Source organism: Panulirus ornatus, chromosome 5 (assembly GCF_036320965.1).
Source record: "Panulirus ornatus isolate Po-2019 chromosome 5, ASM3632096v1, whole genome shotgun sequence".
In the NCBI taxonomy this organism is placed as follows: domain Eukaryota; kingdom Metazoa; phylum Arthropoda; class Malacostraca; order Decapoda; family Palinuridae; genus Panulirus; species Panulirus ornatus.
This window is the reverse complement of record NC_092228.1, coordinates 1,976,706-1,991,791: the sequence shown is the minus strand read 5'-3', so window position 1 is coordinate 1,991,791 and position 15,086 is coordinate 1,976,706. Positions and strand designations below refer to the sequence as shown.

The 15,086-nt window shown below is 40.2% G+C and overlaps 1 protein-coding gene across 11 annotated transcripts in view; it reads right to left on the bottom strand.

Moving 5' to 3' along the window:
- Positions 1-9,623, bottom strand: part of LOC139747180 (D-aminoacyl-tRNA deacylase 2-like) — a 258,158-nt gene extending 248,535 nt beyond the window's left edge. For 7 of the 11 annotated variants that reach the window (XR_011712334.1, XM_071659184.1, XM_071659208.1 and 4 more), the window contains exons 1-2: positions 9,546-9,617; positions 8,013-8,124 (exon numbers count right to left, since the gene is read on the bottom strand). Coding sequence is in view for 8 of the 11 variants with exons in the window: in XM_071659184.1 (XP_071515285.1) it covers positions 8,013-8,108 (96 nt within the window). In the remaining 3 variants the exon portion in view is untranslated. Of the gene's footprint in view, positions 1-8,012; positions 8,125-9,306; positions 9,451-9,545 lie in introns of those variants that run through there. The other 4 variants (XR_011712346.1, XR_011712347.1, XM_071659229.1 and 1 more) reach the window with 4 other exon arrangements.
- Positions 9,624-15,086: the final 5,463 nt, after the last annotated feature.

Here is a 15,086-nt window from a genome sequence, read left to right as displayed (position 1 = left end):
GAATTCAAAATGGTACTGGTGCTTCCAAATCAAAACTGTAACCCTTTCAATGCACATTATTTCAGTTGAGCAAATTGCTGCATGAACATCAACATATTCAAAAGAATTTTTCCTTTATATTATGTATATATATATAATAAATTACACATTCGCTTGTGAGGGTGTTAAATGGAGATGGCTCCAGCTGGTGGCATGGATCCTCATTATTCATGTATGTACATGACGATTATAATTTTCCCTTCGTGATACTATTCTACAAGGACCTAAACACTTACACACTTTTGGCATTTCATCAGGTAAGATTTTACACGTCATACATATTTTATTTATTATTTTGCTTTGTCGCTGTCTCCCGCGTTTGCGAGGTAGTGCAAAGAAACAGACAAAAGAAATGGCCCAACCCACCCCCATACACAATGTATATACATACACGTCCACACACGCAAATATACATACCTATACATCTCAATGTACACATATATATACACACACAGACACATACATATATACCCATGCACACAATTCACACTGTCTGCCTTTATTCATTCCCATCGCCACCTTGCCACACATGGACTACCATCCCCCTCCCCACTCATGTGTGCGAGGTAGCACTAGGAAAAGACAACAAAGGCCCCATTCGTTCACACTCACTCTCTAGCTGTCATGCAATAATGCCCGAAACCACAGCTCCCTTTCCACATCCAGGCCCCACACAACTTTCCATGGTTTACCCCAGACGCTTCACATGCCCTGATTCAATCCACTGACAGCACGTCAACCCCGGTATACCACATCGCTCCAATTCACTCTATTCCTTGCCCTCCTTTCACCCTCCTGCATGTTCAGGCCCCAATCACACAAAATCTTTTTCACTCCATCTTTCCACCTCCAATTTGGTCTCCCACTTCTCCTCGTTCCCTCCACCTCCGACACATATATCCTCTTGGTCAATCTTTCCTCACTCATTCTCTCCATGTGCCCAAACCATTTCAAAACACCCTCTTCTGCTCTCTCAGCCACGCTCTTTTTATTTCCACACATCTCTCTTACCCTTACATTACTTACTCGATCAAACCACCTCACACCACACATTGTCCTCAAACATCTCATTTCCAGCACATCCACCCTCCTGCGCACAACTCTATCCATAGCTCACGCCTCGCAACCATACAACATTGTTGGAACCACTATTCCTTCAAACATACCCATTTTTGCTTTCCGAAATAATGTTCTCGACTTCCACACATTCTTCAAGGCTCCCAGGATTTTCGCCCCCTCCCCCACCCTATGATTCACTTCCGCTTCCATGGTTCCATCCGCTGCCAGATTCACTCCCAGATATCTAAAACACTTTACTTCCTCCAGTTTTTCTCCATTCAAACTTACCTCCCAATTTACTTGACCCTCAACCCTACTGTACCTAATTACCTTGCTCTTATTCACATTTACTCTTAACTTTCTTCTTTCACACACTTTACCAAACTCAGTCACCAGCTTCTGCAGTTTCTCACATGAATCAGCCACCAGCGCTGTATCATCAGCGAACAACAACTGACTCACTTCCCAAGCTCTCTCATCCACAACAGACTTCATACTTGCCCCTCTTTCCAAAACTCTTGCATTCACCTCCCTAACAACCCCATCCATAAACAAATTAAACAACCATGGAGACATCACACACCCCTGCCGCAAACCTACATTCACTGAGAACCAATCACTTTCCTCTCTTCCTACACATACACATGCCTTACATCCTCGATAAAAACTTTTCACTGCTTCTTACAATTTGCCTCCCACACCATATATTCTTAATACCTATCATGTACAAATTATGTACATATTATGTACATATTATGTACATATGTACAAATATTTTCTAACATTCAGTATATATCTTATATATTCTATACACATTAGATACACAATAATATCTACATCTCTGATGCATGTTCCCTCCTAGAAATCCCTCAGGGGGGTAGTCACGGCAACAGAGTCTCCATAACTAGTGAACTCAAGTGTCGCTTCTTAGCATTTTGTGCCTCATCCTTCACAAGCCACTGGCAGAGGGCAAATCTAGCGGTGTTTGCAGAGGTTCCTACCTAATGTTTCTACCTAGTATTTCTTCCAAATGATGCTGCCTAAATGTTCCTATCTACTACTTCTACCTACTGTTCCTACCATTCTGCCAAAAGGCAGGGCTAGCACATAGTGCTCACCATAGGGAAATCTAAAGTTGCAAAGAATGAGCCGTGTGAGTCAAGTGTTGTCCAGTGTTAAGTGTGACAAAGAGGCTGTATGTTCGTAGACTGAATGCCAATAGGGTGAGGCTCAAAGAAAAAGACAGCCATTAGGATCAGAGAAGTGCAACTTGACAACCAATGAATGGCTCGCTCACTATGAAACTGTCACTAACCCTCCCAGGCAGGTAGTACTGGTAATATACCTACCTGGTCATTAGATGCCTACCAACTACTACCTACCAGTTATTTACATCAATACATGTAAAAATACCTGTATTTTCATCAAAAATAAAAACAATAATAAAAGAAATAGTTTCTGATACTGTAAAGTTGCCTATAATAGTTTTTTAAAATAAATCTCGCTTCCTGCCATGATGAAGCAGTTACACTTTTGTTGACTATTTATGGGTGACTTTGGTGTGGGTATTTTTGAGTTGTGTTGTCACAATGCCATTGACATTAAAGTTTAAGTGTGGATCATACAACAGCTGAGAATTCAAAGTGAGCAGCAAAACACCAAAGCCATGATAGTGACTCAGAGCATCGCTTTATGATAAGCCACAATAGTGGTAGGAAGCATGGATGTAGTTAATCGTATTTCGCTTTTTCATTTATTTACTTTTTTCAGAAACACAGGGTTTGGATTTTCTCAACCAAAATACACATCATCATCAAAAATGAAAAATTTCTTATGTTTGGACTGCCTGTATTTCATTTTTCTTCTTCATGCACCAAGGGCTATCAATAAGAGAGTTTTCCTAATGAGATGTTAAGGTGCTATATTGCAAGACAGGAACCCTCTTACTGTTTCATGTGAATACTTTTGACAATCTAAGACTTCTGAAAACTAACTTAGGTTGCAGTAGGGAGGCAACTACACTCCTCATGAAATAGATCAGAAGAGCTTATCTTGAGAAGGTCCAGAGGTTTATTTCATAACCCATCTAAAGTAGTTCCTGCATGGTTCTCTTGCAATATTGCTATTCTTTTCATGAGAGTCTACAGAAAAACCCTAAACAAACAGCTCCCTCCCAAAAAACAAAAAACAAAAACAAAATGAGGGGGTCCAAATCTTCTGAGAAAGATGGAAAATTTCCACTTACTGACTTTCTCAAGTAGAGAGACAAATATTAAGAGGAAGTTCATCTATTTAATGCTCTCCAAATCTAGAACTGTAATAATGTCTGAAAAAATCCAAGTGTAAATTCCATGTTCTAGAACTTCAACAATAAGCTTCTGAACACAGGTTGAAAAAGTCTGGAAAAACCTGAGGTATGAACTAAGGAAAATTGCATCACTGATGACGTTTCTGGCTTTACCTCCAAGTCATCCAACTCTAAAAGCCAATTAGTTTGGGAACTTTTCCCACAATATCTAAGAAAAGAGACATAACTGGTTCAATAAAGCCAGTCTACAATCAAGGGATCTGTTGCTATTGCTCTTCATCCAACATCAAAAAGAGACAGGCAACAAGGCATTTGCTTTATGGCAGAGACAACCACCCCTAAAGAAAGGACCCATTTGAATGCATCTTTCCCTGTGAGCCAGTGATTCCCAACAGGGGTACTACAGACATCACCTAGCAGTGCCACACAAGTTTCCCCCAATTCATCATATAAACATAATTTTTCTTTTAGAAATCTAACATTTTTCTGTTTACAGTATAAAATGACTAACAGTCCCATACTCCTACAGTAAAACAAATTAAAGAATATAACAGTCTCTGTTCTTCACAGTAGTTATCTACCTTCATGTGTAATACAGTAAGTCTCATGTCAATTCATGCTAATACATACGAACATATCACCTATGATGCCAGTACACCCTCTGACCTGATTCAAAAATTTTATGCAGTTTTCATTTGCTACCAACAGAGTAAAAAAATATGTGAAAAAATATTCAGTATTTGAAAACTGCTTAGGTAAAAATAAAATGATGATCAAATGCTAAACTGTACAAGATAAGTTTAGACCAATAATGAGCAAGACAGAGGGAGTTAAAAAAATCAGGAAAACAGTTTCTGTTTGAACATTTATCTGCAACAGAATTCACTTGGTATGGCAATGAATTCAATATACTCCAGAATGTAATAGTCTGTGGAGAAAAATTGTCCAAAGAGGTTTTTTTTTTTTTTTTTTTTTTTTTGCTTTGTCGCTGTCTCCCGCGTTTGCGAGGTAGCGCAAGGAAACAGACGAAAGAAATGGCCCAACCCACCCCCATACACATGTATATACATACGTTCACACACGCAAATATACATACCTACACAGCTTTCCATGGTTTACCCCAGACGCTTCACATGCCTTGATTCAATCCACTGACAGCACGTCAACCCAGGTATACCACATCGCTCCAATTCACTCTATTCCTTGCCCTCCTTTCACCCTCCTGCATGTTCAGGCCCCGATCACACAAAATCTTTTTCACTCCATCTTTCCACCTCCAATTTGGTCTCCCTCTTCTCCTCGTTCCCTCCACCTCCAACACATATATCCTCTTGGTCAATCTTTCCTCACTCATTCTCTCCATGTGCCCAAACCATTTCAAAACACCCTCTTCTGCTCTCTCAACCACGCTCTTTTTATTTCCACACATCTCTCTTACCCTTACATTACTTACTCGATCAAACCACCTCACACCACACATTGTCCTCAAACATCTCATTTCCAGCACATCCATCCTCCTGCGCACAACTCTATCCATAGCCCACGCCTCGCAACCATACAACATTGTTGGAACCACTATTCCTTCAACCATACCCATTTTTGCTTTCCGAGATAATGTTCTCGGCTTCCACACATTCTTCAAGGCTCCCAGAATTTTCGCCCCCTCCCCCACCCTATGATCCACTTCCGCTTCCATGGTTCCATCCGCTGACAGATCCACTCCCAGATATCTAAAACACTTCACTTCCTCCAGTTTTTCTCCATTCAAACTTACCTCCCAATTGACTTGACCCTCAACCCTACTGTACCTAATAACCTTGCTCTTATTCACATTTACTCTTAACTTTCTTCTTCCACACACTTTACCAAACTCAGTCACCAGCTTCTGCAGTTTCTCACATGAATCAGCCACCAGCGCTGTATCATCAGCGAACAACAACTGACTCACTTCCCAAGCTCTCTCATCCCCAGCAGACTTCATACTTGCCCCTCTTTCCAAAACTCTTGCATTCACCTCCCTAACAACCCCATCCATAAACAAATTAAACAACCATGGAGACATCACACACCCCTGCCGCAAACCTACATTCACTGAGAACCAATCACTTTCCTCTCTTCCTACACGTACACATGCCTTACATCCTCGATAAAAACTTTTCACCGCTTCTAACAACTTGCCTCCCACACCATATATTCTTAATACCTTCCACAGAGCATCTCTATCAACTCTATCATATGCCTTCTCCAGATCCATAAATGCTACATACAAATCCATTTGCTTTTCTAAGTATTTCTCACATACATTCTTCAAAGCAAACACCTGCTCCACACATCCTCTACCACTTCTGAAACCACACTGCTCTTCCCCAATCTGATGCTCTGTACATGCCTTCACCCTCTCAATCAATACCCTCCCATATAATTTACCAGGAATACTCAACAAACTTATTCCTCTGTAATTTGAGCACTCACTCTTATCCCCTTTGCCTTTGTACAATGGCACTATGCACGCATTCCGCCAATCCTCAGGCACCTCACCATGAGTCATACATACATTAAATAACCTTACCAACCAGTCAACAATACAGTCACCCCCTTTTTTAATAAATTCCACTGCAATACCATCCAAACCTGCTGCCTTGCCGGCTTTCATCTTCCGCAAAGCTTTTACTACCTCTTCTCTGTTTACCAAATCATTTTCCCTAACCCTCTCACTTTGCACACCACCTCGACCAAAACACCCTATATCTGCCACTCTATCATCAAACACATTCAACAAACCTTCAAAATACTCACTCCATCTCCTTCTCACATCACCACTACTTGTTATCACCTCCCCATTTGCGCCCTTCACTGAAGTTCCCATTTGCTCCCTTGTCTTACGCACTTTATTTACCTCCTTCAAGACCATCTTTTTATTCTCCCTAAAATTTAATGATACTCTCTCACCCCAACTCTCATTTGCCCTTTTTTTCACCTCTTGCACCTTTCTCTTGACCTCCTGTCTCTTTCTTTTATACATCTCCCACTCAATTGCATTTTTTCCCTGCAAAAATTGTCCAAATGCCTCTCTCTTCTCTTTCACTAATACTCTTACTTCTTCATCCCACCACTCACTACCCTTTCTAATCAACCCACCTCCCACTCTTCTCATGCCACAAGCATCTTTTGCGCAATCCATCACTGATTCCCTAAATACATCCCATTCCTCCCCCACTCCCCTTACTTCCATTGTTCTCACCTTTTTCCATTCTGTACTCAGTCTCTCCTGGTACTTCCTCACACAAGTCTCCTTCCCAAGCTCACTTACTCTCACCACCCTCTTCACCCCAACATTCACTCTTCTTTTCTGAAAACCCATACAAATCTTCACCTTAGCCTCCACAAGATAATGATCAGACATCCCTCCAGTTGCACCTCTATAAAAGTCATCTGCCTGACAAACCCAAGGACTACTTAGTGTTGGTTGAATATTTGAAGAAAAAACAGAGTTTGTATTTTGTTAAGTATAAAAGATTCAAAGCTCAAGAAGCCAGCTGTTTGGCAGTAGAAATTACTCCCAAACCGATGAAATATTATACAATCACAAAGACACCGATCCTACCAATTTGCAGTGCTATATTCAGGACAATGTTTGGAAATGAAACTTAAGAAGTGAAAAAATTCCTCACTCATACAATATCATTAGCAAATAGATTCATGACAATGCAGGGAAGTGTCTATATGGCAGTAATGGTGGAAAAAAAAGAATTGTAAGCTATCCAAGTAAATAAAACAACAGGCATTTGATGGAAGGTTCAATTACTGGCAGGGATTTTTTCAACATTTACACCGGGGAAAAATATAAGCTGGGGTTAGAGGATCTGCTAATGCCCCCAGCATGGTCCAAGGGCACTGCCCCTATCAAATCAAGAAAAAAAGGGGGATTAAGTAAACTTTGTTAGAAGGGAAAATCTCCACAAAGTCTTAAAAGAAAAAACTAAATGGTGTTCAATCACCACTCTAATGACAGAAAAATTGTATAACAGATTTCATCACAGCAGATCAAGGTATATAAACTAACTTGACTGCCTACTTGGAATCTGTTGGTTTACCATAGAAATTCTTCATAAGAATTTGCAGAGATGGTACTCCTTCAATGGCTGCATCATTAAAAGGACCTCCATATTTATCAAAAGGAGGAAAGAGCATCATTAATATAACATACAATTTCTTGCAATGTAATTTCACTTTGCAAAACAGTAAGGCACAACCCTATGGGCCAGTTCAATTTCCACCATTTCATTGACAGCCTTGTCCACTTCCAGGAATCTAAAACATTCCACTTCCAGGAATAAATCTTTCCATGTCATGTTAAAGGGATATCATCATTATAAATACAAACTTCATTAATGCCATTACTGTCAAGCTATAGGGGAAGTGCAGAATTTTCTTACATTTCTTACACCAACCACCTCTTCTTCCCTAATTATAGGGCATTAATCAATGTTATTACAGCACTCAGGGTACTATCCTAAATGTCGTTATTTGTCCATGTACCCTGCAAATGATTTTAAAACTGACATAATGCTAGAAAATACCAACCATATTACATAAACTAACTAACCTCCACAGTCTCCGGTTCTCTTCCTTCAGCCCCTGGTAGCTTCAAACAGGCACTGAGGCACTGCTGTATAACCACACGTCCAGTTATTTCACTCATTCTGTATCTGATGAAACTGCAATTTCAAGATATGTATTAGGTAAACAAGAGGTACATAAATTTTGAATTACAGAGTAAGATATGCAGTTCCCCATAGTGTTGTGACAATTACATTCACTAACTCTACTTAAAATTTCTCATTATTGCTAAAATCATTCAATGTACTGCAAAAAGAAGTAACATTGTACTCATCTAAGAAATCAGTCCCTGAAAACACCCTTCCCAGCCTACCCCCATCATGTTGCTATAAAACCTGAAAAAACATAAATCTATTGAAAACATTTCTTAAATGACCTGCTTAAATAAAACATATACCTTTTATCTTCTCACTAACATATATACAGGTATATACTAAAGAAAACTGTTTCAGCTAAAATCATAATGGTTATGTAATTTCCACTGCATTTCATTATAGGAATCCCAGGACTGATCATCCATCCAAACCAACCATTCAGTCTTTTTATCAAATGGTAGTTTTAACTGTACTTTTGATTCATCATACAAACTTATCATTTCTATAATAAGTCATCAACTAAATATCAACATCATTCTAAATCTACACCAAACATCAGCACTATACTGTACCAGGAAATTTCAATAACTGTCCCATATGCTTCTACTAATAATATTATGCTATGAATTCCCAAACTGTACCTTACAGTACTTACGTTGATGGTGAACTCATTTGACTATCAGAATACTTATCAAGAATATGCAATAAAACGGAATTTCGAGAGCCACGAACAGTTTGTGTAGTGTCTTGTAATCGACAGCATAAAGTTCTTATTCATCATATTTTCTTTTCCCATAGTAGCTTACAATTTTCAGCATAATGAGGTAGTCCCAAGAACTTACAAAAACCAGCTTCAAGTGCTCACATTCACGATATAACTGGCATGAATTATGCAACCCCAACCCCAACCACAGCCGAATCCCACACACCTTTCCATAGTTTCCTATGACAACTTCATATGCCACTGTTCAGTCCGGTAACAGCACATCCACTCTTGTATATCATATCACTCCAATTTGCGCTATTCCTCGCATATCCCTCACCCTCCTGCATATTCAGGCCCTAACAGCTCAAGGTCTCTCTCTCTCTCTCTCTCTCTCTCTCTCTCTCTCTCTTCTGACGGCACTGTTTAAGCATGTACTCAACAGCCAGTGTTTGTAAGACGTAAACCACTTCAGAGTAAACCTGATATATAAATTCCTGACAGCTGACACGATACCAGAACTTCACGATGAACTGTACAGTATCAGGTAAACAAACACAAAACACCGTCAACGTCTGACTGTGTACAGCTGTACTGAAAATGGTCCTCCTGTTCATTCCACCTGAGTGACATGTTCTATGACTTTTGTAGAGCTAATATACATGATGAATTAGTGCATACTTTAAGGAGAATGAGGAAATAAATAAGCGATGACACTTACCGAAGAGCAAAATACTAAGTTTGATTGAGTATCCCGGTGAAATCGTGTTTTCATGTGTTTACATCTGTAAGGGATCTCGACTATAAAATAATTTCTCGGTACAATTCATCTATCTAATATCTTATGCAATATTAGACTAAAATTTAATATATCAAATATCAATAAATAATCTGGACAATGAAAGGCATAATAGTTGTTTCTTTATAATGATACGTATTTCTAAACAACCAGAACTCTTAGGTGATCCGTTCGTTGTTTCCTCAGGCTTCAGAACATTATTATTACATACGTTAAAAAATTTTGCATCATACATTTGCCATAATATAAATAAAGTAGACACCATATGGGTGCATTAAGGATATCAATGATAAAGAGGCTCGACTACTGGAATCTGCATAATTTGATATTGTTTGTTGCTTGAGGATATATATATATATATATATATATATATATATATATATATATATATATATATATATATATATATATATATATGACAGCTTGAGACTGTGAACGAATGTGGCCTTTGTGGTCTTTTCCTAGCGCTACCTCGCGCGCGTGAGGGGGGAGGGGGTTGTCATTTCATGTGTGACAGGGTAGCGACAGGAATTAATAAAGGCAGCAAGTATGAATTAAGTACATGTGTATATATGTATATGTCTGTGTGTATATATATATATATATATATATATATATATATATATATATATATATATTTTTTTTTTTTTTTTTTTTTTATACTATTCGCTATTTCCCGCGATAGCGAGGTAGCGCTAAGAACAGAGGACTGGGCCTTTGAGGGAATATCCTCACATGGACCTCTTCTCTGTTCCTTCTTTTGGAAAAAAAAAAAAAAAACACTTCCCACGTATTCCCTGTGTGTCTTAGAAGACGAATAAAAGGGAAGGGAGCGGGTGGCTGGAAATCCTCCCCTCTCGTTTTTTTTTCTTTTTTTTAATGTTCCAAAAGAAGGAACAGAGAAGGGGGCCAGGTGAAGATATTCCCTCAAAGGCCCAGTCCTCTGTTCTTAACGCAACCTCGCTAATGCGGGAAAGGGCGAATAGTATGAAAGAAAAAGAAATATATATATATATATATATATATATATATATATATATATATATATATATATATATATATATTTTTATACTTTGTCGCTGTCTCCCGCGCTTGCGAGGTAGCGCAAGGAAACAGACGAAAGAAATGGCCCAACCCCCCAATACACATGTATATACATACGTCCACACACGCAAATATACAAACCTACACAGCTTTCCATAGCTTACCCCAGACGCTTCACATGCCTTGATTCAATCCACTGACAGCACGTCAACCCCGGTATACCACATCGATCCAATTCACTCTATTCCTTGCCCTCCTTTCACCCTCCTGCATGTTCAGGCCCCGATCACACAAAATCTTTTTCACTCCATCTTTCCACCTCCAATTTGGTCTCCCTCTTCTCCTTGTTGCCTCCACCTCCGACACATATATCCTCTTGGTCAATCTTTCCTCACTCATCCTCTCCATGTGCCCAAACCACTTCAAAACACCCTCTTCTGCTCTCTCAACCACGCTCTTTTTATTTCCACACATCTCTCTTACCCTTACGTTACTCACTCGATCAAACCACCTCACACCACACATTGTCCTCAAACATCTCATTTCCAGCACATCCATCCTCCTGCGCACAACTCTATCCATAGCCCACGCCTCGCAACCATACAACATTGTTGGAACCACTATTCCTTCAAACATACCCATTTTTGCTTTCCGAGATGATGTTCTCGACTTCCACACATTCTTCAAGGCCCCCAGAATTTTCGCCCCCTCCTCCACCCTATGATCCACTTCCGCTTCCATGGTTCCATCCGCTGCCAGATCCACTCCCAGATATCTAAAACACTTCACATCCTCCAGTTTTTCTCCATTCAAACTCACCTCCCAATTGACTTGACCCTCAACCCTACTGTACCTAATAACCTTGCTCTTATTCACATTTACTCTTAACTTTCTTCTTCCACACACTTTACCAAACTCAGTCACCAGCTTCTGCAGTTTCTCACATGAATCAGCCACCAGCGCTGTATCATCAGCGAACAACAACTGACTCACTTCCCAAGCTCTCTCATCCCCAACAGACTTCATACTTGCCCCTCTTTCCAAAACTCTTGCATTTACCTCCCTAACAACCCCATCCATAAACAAATTAAACAACCATGGAGACATCACACACCCCTGCCGCAAACCTACATTCACTGAGAACCAATCACTTTCCTCTCTTCCTACACGTACACATGCCTTACATCCTCGATAAAAACTTTTCACTGCTTCTAACAACTTTCCTCCCACACCATATATTCTTAATACCTTCCACAGAGCATCTCTATCAACTCTATCATATGCCTTCTCCAGATCCATAAATGCTACATACAAATCCATTTGCTTTTCTAAGTATTTCTCACATACATTCTTCAAAGCAAACACCTGCTCCACACATCCTCTACCACTTCTGAAACCACACTGCTCTTCCCCAATCTGATGCTCTGTACATGCCTTCACCCTCTCAATCAATACCCTCCCATATAATTTACCAGGAATACTCAACAAACTTATACCTCTGTAATTTGAGCACTCACTCTTATCCCCTTTGCCTTTGTACAATGGCACTATGCACGCATTCCGCCAATCCTCAGGCACCTCACCATGAGTCATACATACATTAAATAACCTTACCAACCAGTCAACAATACAGTCACCCCCTTTTTTAATAAATTCCACTGCAATACCATCCAAACCTGCTGCCTTGCCGGCTTTCATCTTCCGCAAAGCTTTCACTACCTCTTCTCTGTTTACCAAATCATTTTCCCTAACCCTCTCACTTTGCACACCACTTCGACCAAAACACCCTATATCTGCCACTCTATCATCAAACACATTCAACAAACCTTCAAAATACTTACTCCATCTCCTTCTCACATCACCACTACTTGTTATCACCTCCCCATTTGCGCCCTTCACTGAAGTTCCCGTTTGCTCCCTTGTCTTACGCACTTTATTTACCTCCTTCCAGAACATCTTTTTATTCTCCCTAAAATTTAATGATACTCTCTCACCCCAACTCTCATTTGCCCTTTTTTTCACCTCTTGCACCTTTCTCTTGACCTCCTGTCTCTTTCTTTTATACATCTCCCACTCAATTGCATTTTTTCCCTGCAAAAATCGTCCAAATGCCTCTCTCTTCTCTTTCACTAATACTCTTACTTCTTCATCCCACCACTCACTACCCTTTCTAATCAACCCACCTCCCACTCTTCTCATGCCACAAGCATCTTTTGCGCAATCCATCACTGATTCCCTAAATACATCCCATTCCTCTCCCACTCCCCTTACTTCCATTGTTCTCACCCTTTTCCATTCTGTACTCAGTCTCTCCTGGTACTTCCTCACACAGGTCTCCTTCTCAAGCTCACTTACTCTCACCACCCTCTTCACCCCAACATTCACCCTTCTTTTCTGAAAACCCATACAAATCTTCACCTTAGCCTCCACAAGATAATGATCAGACATCCCTCCAGTTGCACCTCTCAGCACATTAACATCCAAAAGTCTCTCTTTCGCACGCCTGTCAATTAACACGTAATCCAATAACGCTCTCTGGCCATCTCTCCTACTTACATAAGTATACTTATGTATATCTCGCTTTTTAAACCAGGTATTCCCAATCATCAGTCCTTTTTCAGCACATAAATCTACAAGCTCTTCACCATTTCCATTTACAACACTGAACACTGAACTTATATATATATATATATATATATATATATATATATATATATATATATATATATATATAAGTAGTGGTGATGTGAGAAGGAGATGGAGTGAGTATTTTGAAGGTTTGTTGAATGTGTTTGATGATAGAGTGGCAGATATAGGGTGTTTTGGTCGAGGTGGTGTGCAAAGTGCGAGGGTTAGGGAAAATGATTTGGTAAACAGAGAAGAGGTAGTAAAAGCTTTGCGGAAGATGAAAGCCGGAAAGGCAGCAGGTTTGGATGGTATTGCAGTGGACTTTATTAAAAAAGGGGGTGACTGTATTGTTGACTGGTTGGTAAGGTTATTTAATGTATGTATGACTCATGGTGAGGTGCCTGAGGATTGGCGGAATGCGTGCATAGTGCCATTGTACAAAGGCAAAGGGGATAAGAGTGAGTGCTCAAATTACAGAGGTATAAGTTTGTTGAGTATTCCTGGCAAATTATATGGGAGGGTATTGATTGAGAGGGTGAAGGCATGTACAGAGCATCAGATTGGGGAAGAGCAGTGTGGTTTCAGAAGTGGTAGAGGATGTGTGGATCAGGTGTTTGCTTTGAAGAATGTATGTGAGAAATACATAGAAAAGCAAATGGATTTGTATGTAGCATTTATGGATCTGGAGAAGGCATATGATAGAGTTGATAGAGATGCTCTGTGGAAGGTATTAAAAATATATGGTGTGGGAGGAAAGTTGTTAGAAGCAGTGAAAAGTTTTTATCGAGGATGTAAGGCATGTGTACGTGTAGGAAGAGAGGAAAGTGATTGGTTCTCAGTGAATGTAGGTTTGCGGCAGGGGTGTGTGATGTCTCCATGGTTGTTTAATTTGTTTATGGATGGGGTTGTTAGGGAGGTGAATGCAAGAGTTTTGGAAAGAGGGGCAAGTATGAAGTCTGCTGGGGATGAGAGAGCTTGGGAAGTGAGTCAGTTGTTGTTCGCTGATGATACAGCGCTGGTGGCTGATTCATGTGAGAAACTGCAGAAGCTGGTGACTGAGTTTGGTAAAGTGTGTGAAAGAAGAAAGTTAAGAGTAAATGTGAATAAGAGCAAGGTTATTAGGTACAGTAGGGTTGAGGGTCAAGTCAATTGGGAGGTGAGTTTGAATGGAGAAAAACTGGAGGAAGTGAAGTGTTTTAGATATCTGGGAGTGGATCTGGCAGCGGATGGAACCATGGAAGCGGAAGTGGATCATAGGGTGGGGGAGGGGGCGAAAATTCTGGGAGCCTTGAAAAATGTGTGGAAGTCGAGAACATTATCTCGGAAAGCAAAAATGGGTATGTTTGAAGGAATAGTGGTTCCAACAATGTTGTATGGTTGCGAGGCGTGGACTATGGATAGAGTTGTGCGCAGGAGGATGGATGTGCTGGAAATGAGATGTTTGAGGACAATGTGTGGTGTGAGGTGGTTTGATCGAGTGAGTAACGTAAGGGTAAGAGAGATGTGTGGAAATAAAAAGAGCGTGGTTGAGAGAGCAGATGAGGGTGTTTTGAAATGGTTTGGTCACATGGAGAGAATGAGTGAGGAAAGATTGACCAAGAGGATATATGTGTCGGAGGTGGAGGGAACGAGGAGAAGAGGGAGACCAAATTGGAGGTGGAAAGATGGAGTGAAAAAGATTTTGTGTGATCGGGGCCTGAACATGCAGGAGGGTGAAAGGAGGGCAAGGAATAGAGTGAATTGGAGCGATGTGGTATACCGGGGTTGACGTGCTGTCAGTGGATTGAATCA